The sequence below is a fragment of the Alexandromys fortis genome, unplaced genomic scaffold (genome assembly GCF_014885135.2).
Source record: "Alexandromys fortis isolate MF-2015 unplaced genomic scaffold, M_Fortis_MF-2015_v1.1 scaffold_1, whole genome shotgun sequence".
Lineage (NCBI taxonomy): Eukaryota > Metazoa > Chordata > Mammalia > Rodentia > Cricetidae > Alexandromys > Alexandromys fortis.
The window spans coordinates 511,295-524,375 of NW_026067927.1; the positions used below are offsets into that span (position 1 = coordinate 511,295).

General features: G+C 39.2%; 1 protein-coding gene across 1 annotated transcript in view; it reads left to right on the forward strand.

Annotated features, from left to right (window-relative positions):
• Positions 1 to 13,081, forward strand: part of Rbl2 (RB transcriptional corepressor like 2) — a 49,371-nt gene that overhangs the window by 27,239 nt on the left and 9,051 nt on the right. The window contains exons 12-18 of the mRNA XM_050143936.1: positions 532 to 669; positions 2,136 to 2,300; positions 2,668 to 2,779; positions 5,973 to 6,239; positions 6,399 to 6,679; positions 6,767 to 6,943; positions 12,999 to 13,070. Coding sequence (XP_049999893.1) covers positions 532 to 669; positions 2,136 to 2,300; positions 2,668 to 2,779; positions 5,973 to 6,239; positions 6,399 to 6,679; positions 6,767 to 6,943; positions 12,999 to 13,070 — 1,212 coding nt within the window. The remainder of the gene's footprint in view (positions 1 to 531; positions 670 to 2,135; positions 2,301 to 2,667; positions 2,780 to 5,972; positions 6,240 to 6,398; positions 6,680 to 6,766; positions 6,944 to 12,998; positions 13,071 to 13,081) is intronic.

Below are 13,081 nucleotides of genomic sequence, written 5' to 3' on the forward strand. Positions count from 1 at the left end.
ATGTTCTAGCAAGCATTACAACTCCTTTCCTTGTGTTTAAATCTTTTGTTTGTGACTCGTTTGCTGATAGACACTAGGATCGTTCTGCCTCTGGCTGTTGTGAACAGTGCTGCCATGGTTGCTGGTGTGCAAGGCATCTGTTTGAGTGCTTGCTTTTGGTCCCTGATGGCTCTTTATTCCTAGAGTTAGGGTTGGTGTGTCATATGGTAGTTCTGGAGACTGGACCAGAATCTCACAGAGGTGAGGCAAGTGTCTCATACAGTAATTTTATGTTTAACTTTTGAAAGCCGTCATACTATTTCTCAAAGCAGCATTTCATATTTTACATTCCCACCAGCAATCCATATCCCCAAAAGCTTGTTGTTTGTCATTTTAAAATATCTTTAAAAAAGTATTTCATAGCATATGTTTTTGGAAGTTCTTATATATTCCTTTAATCTATATTTTAATAAAATGATGAGTACATTTAAACTGGATATGAAATGGTTTTCAGAGTGGGCTGCTGTTTCTAAATGCTACTTTGTTTTATAGGTTGTTCTGGAACAAGACGCATTCCATAAGTCACTCTTGGCCTGCTGCCTTGAGGTTGTCGCTTTTTCCTATAAGCCTCCTGGGAATTTTCCATTTATTGTTGAAATATTTGATGTACCACATTATCATTTTTATAAGGTATTTAAAATTATCCTGATGATTATGAATGAGACCAACCTCTTGCTACCCACCTTGTTCACATTAAACATATAAATCTATCCTATTAAATATTTAATAATCTCTATGTAGGGAACTAAGGTGAAACAGAGTCTTAAGACCTATATAAATTCTTGTAATATACAGCAGTATGGCAGATTTCTTTTGGCTGAAACATTCACCTGATTTCTTCTACCATCTGCCAAAGGACTGCAGAATACTGTGATTAAAGACCAAAGAGGGGGCCAGATGTGGTGGATTACACCTGTAATCCAGTACTTGAAAAGCTTAGGTAGGAGGATTGCGAGCTTGACCTGGGCTACATAGCAAGGGCTGCCTCAGAAAGGAAGGGAAAAAGAGAAGCAAGGGTGGAGGGGTAAGAAGAGGGGATGCTGGGACTGGAGAGACAGCTCAGCAGTAAAGCGTGCTTCCTGCTGTGGAGAGGACCTAAGTTCAGTTCCCAGCACCCACATCAACTCCAGATCCAAAGGACCTGAAACCCTCTTCTGAACTCCTTCCCATCCATACACAGGACATAAAGACACACACACATTAATTAAAAATAAATCTTTTTGAAAGTGTAAATCTAACTAATCTCATCAATAAAGGAACAGGAGTCAGAGGTGGGGTAAACACCTGAGGGAGCAGAGAAGCAGGGGAGCAGCCACAAGCTTCCTACCTCACCTTACTACTTCCTGTCTCCTCTCTCAGTGGTCTTCCAAACCTTCATGGTTAATTTTGGTCAGCTAGTGGTTGGCCCCGCCCTGACTCCAAGCAAGCTTTATTTGTCAGAACATAATCAAAACATCACACATCTTTTTAAAACAGTAGCATTCATGTCACCAATTTTGTATATCATCCTTTCTTATTTATGAGAGTTTAGTATTAAAGATCTTTCAGGAAAAAAATTAATTTTTTATCATCCTACTTATTTTTGAGATAAGGAATCTAATCTAGCCCAGGCTGGCATCAAACTCAAGAATAACTTGAAACTTTTGATTCTTTTGCCTTCACTTCCTCAGTACTAGGATTGCAGGCATGAACCCCCACACTCCGCTTTTGTTCAGAGATTTTTAATATTATTTTTTGTTTTATTGATACTGGAAAGTGAGCCTTTGGCCTTTAGCCTACAAGCACACACCTTTAATATAAAATTTTAAGAGTATTGTTTTCAGGCTCGACTTACAAAGTGTATTTTTTGTTTATAAATTTTGAAATATATAATTATACAAAATATTTTATATTATTCATATGTGTAGATTATTTACAAATGTTATAAAGGAAGAGCTGCTTGCTACATATGGTATTGCATCATTAAACTTGTGATTTCTGATAAATTGAATATTTTAAAAAATATTTAGATGTTTCATTTGCTTTTATACTCATAAGACTTTTACATTAAAAATCATAGTAATTATTAGTTAACCCGGGAATTTTCTTTATTTCAGGTAATAGAAGTATTTATTAGAGCAGAAGATGGTCTTTGCAGAGAAGTGGTCCAACACCTCAACCAGATTGAAGGGCAAATTTTAGATCATTTGGCATGGAGAACAGAGTCCCCACTGTGGGACAGAATTAGAGAGAATGAACACAGAGTCCCTACCTGTGAGGAGGTTTGTGACAGTATCTTACCATCTGTCTGTAAGGGAAGCACATCAATATTGTTTATAGGCTCTGCCCTCGGGGGACAGGGGTTTGCAGGGTGATTAATGGTTTATTCCTGAATCAAAGAGGAAAAAGAATCAGGTTTCTTGAGAACCTGTAACTGTCCTCAATTTCCATGACAGTAAAAATTCTGACTCTCCAGATAGTCAGGACCATTGGTTCAGACAATTCAGTCAGGTAACTGGTTTGAATCTTTTAGTAGTTCAGTTAAGAAATAACTAATCAGACAAAAATTTCCTTTTGCCTTAGACTGTTACTTTATTTCTAGTGAAATGTTCTTGATTATTAAGATTTTGTGGAAACAATTCTTTATAGGTCATGCCACCTCAGAACCTAGAAAGGACAGATGAAATTTGTATTGCTGGCTCTCCCTTACCCCCAAGAAGGGTGAGTGAAATACGCGCTGACACTGGAGGACTTGGAGGAGGTGAGTCTAACACTAGAGGAATGTTCGCATCCTGAATCTAGATGCTTAAACTTCATCTGACCCTGTAAGTCAAGTTAATAGCCATGCAGAGCAAAGAATATTCTGTCTTTTAGTGATCTATCAATCATGTAAAAATGCCTTTTTCTGTGCGAGAGAGTTGGGACAGGGTCTTATGTAGTCCAGGCTGGTCTTCAACTCACTATGTAGCCAGTGATGACCCTGAACTCCTGACTGTCCACTTTCCAAATGGTGGATCCCAGGTGTGTGTCACTACACTACCACACCTGACTTAAATAGGTTTTTTTTTCCCTTTGGAAAACGGGTTTCATGGTAGCTTGGAGCCTGTTCTGGAACTTGGAACTTGCTCTGTAGACCAGACTGGCCTCGAACTCACAGAGATCGTCCTGTCTTTGCCTCCTGAGTGCTGGGATTAAAGGTATGCACTACCACCACCCAGTTTAAATATGCTTTAAAGTAATATTAACATTAAAAAACCTTTTTGAGAGAGGGTCTGGCTGTATAACCCAGGCTGATCTTGAATTTTAAATCTTCTTGCATCCACATACCCACTACAAAGATTGCAGGGATATGCCATACTTACAGCTATCTTTTTAGATATCTTTACATTTAATTTGGTCTTCATTTGTAAGTGAATTTTCATCTATAAACACACAAAAGGGCAGAAATAAGAAAACAAACTATTAACAATTCATTAATGAGAATTCTCAGTGAATTCTCTCAATCTTTCAAATATGTCTTCCCTTTTATGGTTTTGTTTTGTTATGTTTATTAGAGATAGGAGTCTCACTGTGTTGCTCACTCAGGCTGCTTTCCAATCCTTGGTCTTTCTGACTCAACATCTGAGAATATAGATGTGTACCACCACACCTGACATATTAAGGCTTGCTGGCTATGGGATCCATTAGATACAGTGAGACAGGATGGCTCCATGGCTGGACCATGTTCAGCTTTGTTAGCGCTGTGCTACTTAGGTTAATGTGACATCTCTGCTCGGCCAGGAAGTACAGAAAATACAGGCTTATGTTATAGCTGGCTCCTTAGATGACTGCCTAGGTGCAAGATTTATATTTATGTATGGGCGTCTGTCTTCTTTGATTTTTTTTTTCTATTTTCCCCCAGTGCTGGAGACTGAAGCCAGGGCCTCCCAAGTGCACAGTACACATCCTACTATTGAGTACACTTTCAGCTCCACAACTATTTTAAAGAAGCTCCTAATCCATTAGAACATTGCTATTACTAGGTCAGTTTCAAAATGTACTTAATAAGCATTAGCTATAAAAGAATTGGTTTTAAAATTAAGTTCACTCTAAATCAGTGCCTACTCAATAAACATAGATTATTCAGGGTGTGGTGGCACATTCCTGTAATGTCAGCACTGTAAAGGAAGACTTAGGTAGGAGGAGCCTAGCTTTAAGGCCAGTCTACATAATTTAGCTACATAATGAGACCCTGACTCAAAACAACAACAAACAATAACAACAACAACAACAACAACAAAAAACTAACTCACTAATTGAATACTTCATGAAATTTTCTCATTTAAAAATTGTTTTTAGATTTATTTTATGAGTATTTCACCTGCATATATGTCTATGCACCATGTATGTGCCTGGTGCCTGCAGAGGTCAGAAGGTACCGGGTCCTCTGTAAGTGAATAATTATGGATAGTTGTGAGCCACCATTTGGGTGCTGAGAACCAAACCCAGATTCTCTGCAGAAGTGCTTTGGCATCTCTAGCCCTTTCTTATCTCTCAAAGAACAGTAATAATTGTTTCAGTACGTAGACCTGGTTTCAGATCTGATAAGCTGGTCTTCTTCAGTTCCATTTTTGTAGTTTTTCCCTCCCCAAGTCTCTGAAAGAAAACTGACATTAAACTTCCATTCTTTGTACTTGCTACATCTCTCTTTATGAATCTACATGGTTGGGTCCACAGCTCTGCCCGTCTTTATGTCGTCTTGTATGTAGTCTAGGGATGTTAGGACATAGCTTTCAGGACTCACTTTTGTTGTCTGTTATGAACTCCTTACTTTTATTTTTAAATCTGAAAGAGCAATTCATGCAGGTCTTACAGACAGTGGACAGGGAAGAAAGGAGTGCTCACATTCCAAAAACTCACATGTCAGTAAGAATCTTAAAAATAAACTAAGCCATAACAATTAGTTTTTGTGTAGAGTGACTAAGAAAAGAAAAAAAAAAGTTGCTCTGGGCATGGAGTTGCATGCCTTTAATACTAGCACTTGGAGCTTGAGGCCAACCTGTGCTAAACAGTGAGTTCTAGGACAGCTAGGGCTACACAGAATGACCTTGTCTCAAAAAATGAATATTCAAGAAAGTATTAATAGTTAAACAATGCTGTATTTATGTATTTAAAAATAACAAATGCTGATAATGTTATTTTTGCAACAATTTTGAAATTATTTAATATATAAGCATTGAATTATATAACTTAAGTAGATGATATGTATGGCACATGAATCATATCTCAATAAAGCTATTTAAAACTAAAGCTTTGGGGCTGGAGAGATGGCTCAGTGGTTAAGAGCATTGCCTGCTCTTCCAAAGGTCCTGAGTTCAATTCCCGGCAACCACATGGTGGCTCACAACCATCTGTAAAGAGGTCTGGCGCCCTCTTCTGGCTTTCAGGCATACAGACAGAATATTGTATACATAATAAATAAATAAATTAATTAATTAATTAAAACTAAAGCTTTGTTAAATCAAAACCTTATATGTTTACCTTACTGAAGAATATAGAATGTTAGTAATCTTCCCTGCGTGGGAAGCTGAGGGGAAAACTGCTGGATAGCATGTCATCATGTCTCTTGGTCAGGTAAGGTCTGTTCAGATCTGAGTATGGGGGAAATTAAATGATTCCTTAAATTGCCTCTATATCAAAATATGGCAGAGGACAAGGTGGGGGAGGACAAGGTCCAATCTGACTTCTGGGAAGGAAGACCAAGAAGAGACATCTGCAAGACAGCGGGGATTTCCTTTGTGAAATGCTTTCCTTGAATTTGCGCTAGAACAGCTATGTGTCCCATGACTTCTGTATACTTTATCTGCTTTAAACAATGAACAGTATCTGAAACACACTGTATTTCCCTATGAACAAGAGCTTAAGTGGAAGTCAGATTTGTTTCTGTGTTAAAGAGTGGTTTCTTTTGGTTGTAGGTATAGCATCTCCAACCACATTATATGACAGGTACAGTTCCCCAACAGCCAGCACTATTAGACGGCGGCTATTTGAGAATGACAGCCCCTCTGAAGGAGGCACATCTGGGCGCATCCCCCCACAGCCCCTAGTCAATGCTGTCCCTGTGCAGAATGTATCTGGGGAGGCTGTATCTGTCACACCAGTTCCTGGACAGACCTTGGTCACCATGGCAACAGCCACTGTCACGGCCAACAATGGACAAACAGTGACCATTCCTGTACAAGGTAAGGAAGGCAGAGTTAGGGATTGAGTTCTCTGGCATTTGTTAGACAATCACCTAAGACTTGGAAAGAGTGTCAGTATAAAATAGCAGTGACGGAAGATGGGGAGGAAAGAAACGGAAACCTGTCAACAATCCTTTTTTCCTTTGTAATAAACTGTAGGTATTGCCAATGAGAATGGAGGGATAACGTTCTTCCCAGTCCAGGTCAATGTTGGAGGCCAGGCACAAGCTGTGACAGGCTCTCTCCAGCCCCTCAGTGCTCAAGCCCTGGCTGGAAGCCTGAGTTCCCAACAGGTGACAGGAACAACTTTGCAAGTCCCTGGTCAGGTGGCCGTCCAGCAGATTTCCCCAGGTGGACAACAGCAGAAGCAAGGCCAGCCTTTAACCAGCAGCAGCAGTCGAGCCCGGAAGACTAGCTCTTTATCACTTTTCTTTAGAAAGGTAACTTTTCATGTACCTTTACTGGAGCACAGGCTTGGCAGGTGTAAGTATGAAATAAGCTTTGACATATTCCCGTTTCTCTGTTAGGTTTATCACTTAGCTGGTGTCCGCCTTCGGGATCTTTGTGCAAAACTAGATATTTCGGATGAACTGAGGAAAAAAATTTGGACCTGCTTTGAATTCTCTATAATCCAGTGTCCTGAACTGATGATGGACAGACATCTGGACCAGTTGTTAATGTGTGCCATTTACGTGATGGCAAAGGTAAGCACATTCAAGACTGAAAAGGCGAAAGTGCTACTTTGTTACCCAGAACATTTCCCCCCACAAAACGTGAGGTTTTATTGTGATGAATAACCTTTAGGCCCACCAGCCAAAAGAGTAACTTCAGCCCCAATGGCCTGCTTTGGCTATAGGACATTTTTAAAAATTTATTTATTTTACATCCTGGCAACAGTTTCCCCTCCCTCTTCTCCTCCCAAGTCCCTTCCCCCATCTCCCTTCTGCCCGCCCTGCCCCATAATCCACCCCTCCTCCATTTCTTTTCAGAAAAGGGCAGGCCTCCCATGGATATCAACAAAACATGCCATATCAAGTTGCAGTAAGAATAAGCACCTTCCCACATATTAAGGCTGGGCAAAGCAACCCAGTATGAGGAATAGGGTCCCAAAAGCCTGTAAAAAGAGTCAGAGACAGCCTCTTTCTCTCACTGTTAAAAGTTCCATGGGAGGACCAAGCTACACAACTGTAACATTATACGCAGTGTCTAGGTCAGTCTTATGCAGGCTCCCTGGTTGTCCTTTCAGTCTCTGTGAGCCACTATGAGCTCAGGTTAGTTGATTTTCTTGTGGTGTTCTTGACCCCTCTAGCTCCACAATCCTTTCCCCACTTGTATGCAGGATCCCTGAACCCTGCCTAATGTTTGTCTGTGGGTCTGCATCTGTTTCCATCAGTTGCTGGGTGAGACCTCTCTGATGACAATGGCTAGGCACCAATCTGGTTTTGGAGATGGACAGTTCAGGCTGCGTATCTGTTTTGCTAGGAGTCTTAGCTGGGGTCATCCTTGTAGATTCCTGGGAGATTCCCTTGTGCCAGGTTTTCACCTGACCCTGAAATGCACCCCGTTTCCTGTAGTCTCTTTTAACACCCTTTCCCTCCAACCTCCAACCTGATTGCTTGTGTTCTCATCCTCACCTGCCCTCAGTTCACTCATGTAATCGCTTCCATTTCCCCTTATTAGACCTGGGCATCCCTCCCATGACCCCCCCCTTGTTACCTAGTCTCTGCATCTGTGGATTGTAGCACAGTTAGCCTTTATTTTACAGCTAATATCCACTTAATGAGTACATGCCATGTTTGTCTTTCCGGTCTGGGTTACCTCACTAAGGTGATTCAGAACATTTTTAATAGCTGTGCATCGAGACTTCAATTTTCAAGTATGTGCAGTCATCACACACGTGGAATATTCCATTTTATAGATATTGGGCAGTATTTTTAGCCATCTATTAATGGACATGTGGGTTGTTTTTCTCTGAAAGTTATGAACAACATTGTGGAGAGCATTGTGGATGAGATTGTATGTAGATACTGGCTTCCATTTCCCTGAGTGAATGCCTAGTAATGATCTGTCGATCATATGGGAACTGTATGTTTATACATTGAGGAACTACCAGTTTACTTTTCAAAGTATTCCATTTTATATTCCTACATGCAGTGTATGAAAGCCTTAATTCCTCTAGTTTCTCATCGATACTTAAAAAAAGATTTATTTTTCGTTGCCAAATTTGAGGGCCAAGATCATGAACCCTTACCACTGTCTTCTAAATTTTATAGTTTCTGGCTTATCCTGAGATTCCAGTCTAGTTTTCCTCATTTTGTGTTGTTTTCTGGTTGCCGCATCATTACTGAAGACACATCTCTCTGAATGGTCTGTGAAAGTGGCTATCATGGACACATGGGTTATATCGAGACTGTCAGTCTTATGTTGATCTGCATCCGTCACACGTAATAATCTACACTCTTGATGGCGCTTGTTTATTTGTAAATTTTGAAATTGGGAGATGCGAATCCTAACTTTATTATTTTTTCATTGATTTTAGCTATTCTCAGTCTCTTGGAATTCCACACAAAGTTTAGAATCAATATATCACTGTCATAAAAGAGTCCCTTGAAAACCTGTAGCTCAGTTGGGGAGTTTACTCATCTTAATTTCAGTCTTCAGTCATAATCATGGTATGTTTTCACATTTATTTAGGTCTTCCTTTTTTTAAAAAAAAACATTTGTGCTTTTCAGAATGTAACTCTTGCCCTTGTTAATTTTCCTGTATTTTTGATGGTATCGTAAATGCAACTGTTTCATTTTTGATGTATTCATTGCAAGTAAATGAACAGTTGGTTTCTCTGTCTTAAGTGTCCAACAACCTTGTTAAGCTAGTTGACTTTTTTGGTGCAGGGCTTGAACCTAGGGCCATTACAATGCTAGACAAGCATTCTATTAAATCCCAGTCTTGAACCTCTTGGTCTAGTGGATTTTAATCATGATCTGTGTCGACTTTTTGTGCAGATTATGAAGTTTTAATAATTGTACTACTGTTTGTCCAAATTACCTTTCTTTCCTAATTACCATGGCTCCTCCAGTGCAGTGTTCCTAGTCCTAGGGAGAAAACAACAAGTCTTTCACTATTGGAATATGGTGTTACATATATCCCCCACCTCACCTGAACCTCAGGTAGACTGCTTTAATCCAGTGAAAGCATTTTCCTGGCTTATTGAGTGTTGTTTCATTAAAAATGTTGAATGTTATTAAAGGTCTTTTTCTGTGTTCATTGTGAGTTTTGATACTCTAAGGATATAGTATTTTACCTTGGTTGGGTTTCATGATGGATCATTTGCAAATCCCTTTTAATTATGGTGATAAGTTTTGCTTTCATGTTTGGTTTACTAGTTTGTTGAATTTTGTACTTCTCACAGCTGTTGTCTGAAATTTTATTGCATGGCTTTGTCTGGTTTTGTTCCGGGGGTAAATCTGGCCTTTTAGGAAAAGAAATATTTCATCTTATTCTGTTAAGTTTGAATTAGCAAAGAAGCCACTGGAGCTTGTCTTTTCTTTGTGGGTAATTTATTGATGAACTCAGTCCCATTCTTCTCATGGGTTCATTCAGGTCACCTGTCTTTTCTAGAGTCAGTTTTGGCAGTGTGCATCTTTCTAAGACATTGTCTGTCTCTCCAGAGTTAATGCCATATAATCCCTTTTGTCCTTTAAGGTCTATAGTAAAATCCTTTCATTTCTTATCAGTCAATCTAACTAAAGGTTGATAAATTTTGAGAACTTCTAAGACTATTTGATATCATTTATTTTCTCTATAAACATACACCCTAGTATTATTTTCTTCTTTAAGTCTACTTTGGCCTTTTAAAAATTGCATGAATCTGTTGTGTGTATGAATGTGTATGTGCACACAGGGTCAAAGAACAATATCCAGAGGTTGATTCGCTCTTCCTTTAGGTCATTAGGCTTGCATCTAGTATCTTTTCCCATGGGCCATCTCAGAGGATCTTGGCTTATTTGGTTTTTCTAAGTGCATCAGATGGTTAGGTAACTGATTATATTATTATTTTTCATTGCCTTTAAAAAATATCTCCGTACCCTTTGTAAATATGGGCACTAACTACAAAAGTAGGCATTACCTGCACCTCATAACTTGGCATCATGTATGTTTATCTCAAATTACATTTGATTTTCATATGGCTTCTATTTAACTTGTACATCCTGCAGGGCCATGTAACTTCCAGTTTTGTGAGTTTTCTAGACTTCTGTTGCTGATTTCTAGTTTCATTTCACTGAGTCTGAAAAAACACTTTATATATTTAAGTCCTTCTAAATGTATTGAGAGTTTGTTTGCTTGATGACAGGGTCTCATGTAGCCCAAAGGGGGCTTGAACTTCCTTCATTCCTAAGTGCTAGAGTTACAGGTATGTACAGCCATGACAGTTTACCCAGTGCTGGGATTGAAAGTGACCTGAACAGGGCTTGTGCATGATAGGCAAGCACTGTACCAACTGAGCAGTGTCACTAGCCTTCCACATTTGTTTAAGAAAAACAAGTATTAGCCGGGCGGTGGTGGAGCACACCTTTAATCCCAGCACTCGGAGGCAGAGGCAGGCAGATCTATAGAGCGAGTTTTGGGACAGGCACTAAAGCTACACAGAGAAACCCCATATTGGAAAACAAACAAACAAAAACAAAACCCAAAAAACAAAGCAAGTATTTTATTGCCATCAAGAAAATAGTGTTTTCTAGATGTCTGTTAGGTTAGGTCAAGTTGTTTAAGAGACTTGTTAGTTTTCTCTTTGATGTTCTGCCTAGATCTTCTATTGCTGAAAGTTTTGTTATTGAAATCTTTATATTTTTAGGTTGTTTGTTTTACTTTTTTCTGTCTTAGAGTTTATTATTTGGTGCCCTATTAATAGACACACTAATGTTTATTACAGCCTCTTGATGGATTGATCTTTGTGAACTAACCCTTCAGTAATATTTGTTTCTAAAACCTATTTTACAGTTTAATAGTTTATAGCAACCCAGCTTTCTTTGGATAACTATATAGTAAACATATGTGTTGTTTACTGTCAAACATATTTGCATTTTTAAAGTAAAGTGTCTCCCAAAACAGTTTGTTTTCCCAGTCTTACACCGTGTGTTTAATCATTTGCGTATGTTGTTACTGTCTCTACTGCATTTGTCTATTTTACTTGTTTTCTGGATTTTTTCTTTTTCTTTCTGGTTTTTCAAGACAGGGGTCTCTGTGCAACAGCCCTGGCTGTCGTGGAACTTGCTCTGTAGACCAGGCTGGCCTTGAGCTCTTAGAGATCCACCTGCCTCTGCCTCCTGAGTGCTAGGATTAAAGGGATACCACCAGGCCTGGGTACTTATTTTCTAGGTATCTTATATAAATGCTTTCTGTTGTATGTCTTTGTTCCTTTATTTCTCCTTTTTTCTTTATTTTGAATTAGGTATTTTCTATTTTTTGCTATATTTTCTTTCCTCTCTCTCTTTCTCTCTCTCTCTCTCTCACACACACATATTTTAAGTCCTCAGAACTTAGCTTCAAATTCATGTCAACAAGATATACGTGCATTAGTGTTCTCTTTCCCCATTTACCTTTTTGTGAGGGTATTGTTTATGTATTTATATATATTCCACTGGAAGTACTGCGAATCCACCATTACCTTGACTCAGTGGTAAGACTTCTAAAGGAACAAGTAAAGGCATGTGTGCATTTATAGCTGCTGTTATAGTGCCCTTCCTTACATTTCCGCTTATTGGTTCCTGTGGGTTTAAGTGGTATCTGCAGTCACTTGTTTAATACCCTACCCACCTCCTTTGCACATTTTTGTTAAATGTATATTTCTGTTACAGCTACAACAAAACATCACACACATGCATTTGCCGTCTTTCTGATATGTTAATGCTTTACAAGTGTTCCTGGCCCTTTGCATGTATGTTTGTCTCACTTGTTTCCATTGCCTCTCTGTGAGGGCTGCTGTTAGCAGCAAACTGTTTACTGTTTACTCACTTCTGAAAGGATAATTTGCAGTGGGCAGGATGCTTTTCTTTTTGACCTTTGTGAATCTGTTGCTCCACTTGTACAGTTTCTGATGAGAAGTCAGCTCTTACCATATTTGACTTCCCTGTAAAGGGAAAATGGTTTTCTCAATGCTTTCTATGGCTTTAGATTTTTACTATGATAAGCCTGATTCAGTCTGCTGTTTGACAAGCTCCCTGAATGTGTACAATAATGTTTTAAAGTAAACTTGGCTGCTTGTCAGTCTTTTTATTTTTTTTACCTCAGTGTCTTGCTATGTAGCCCAGGCTAGCCTGAACCTCTTGATCCTCCAGCCCCTGCCTACCATGATGCTCAGCTTAAGTCTTTATTTCTTTGAACATCTTTTGTTGCTTCGCTACCTCTGTCCTCTTCTTTTGACACTGTTGTTCCATGAATGCTGATGTGATTCCTCGTGTCCAAGTTCTGTGTTTTTCTGTTCTTCAGACAATATACTCCTTGGGCAAGTTTGTTGATTTTTTTTTCTTTTCCAGTTCAGATCTACCAAGTTCCACTTCCAGTCAACTTTTCAGTTTAGTTACTGTACTTTTCTATAACGGGTTGTGGTTTACATACCAGGCTCCTTACTAAACTTCAGATTTTCATGAATAGCTGCTTGTTCATTTGCTCTACAGTCTTTGAATACAGTGGCAGAAGGTTCACTGAGCTGTTCACTCTGCCATGCCTGGTGTGGATCTCTAAGTATTCTCTGTTTGTAGGTCACAAAAGAAGACAGATCCTTCCAGAATATCATGCGCTGTTACAGGACTCAGCCACAGGCCCGGAGCCAGGTAACCATGTT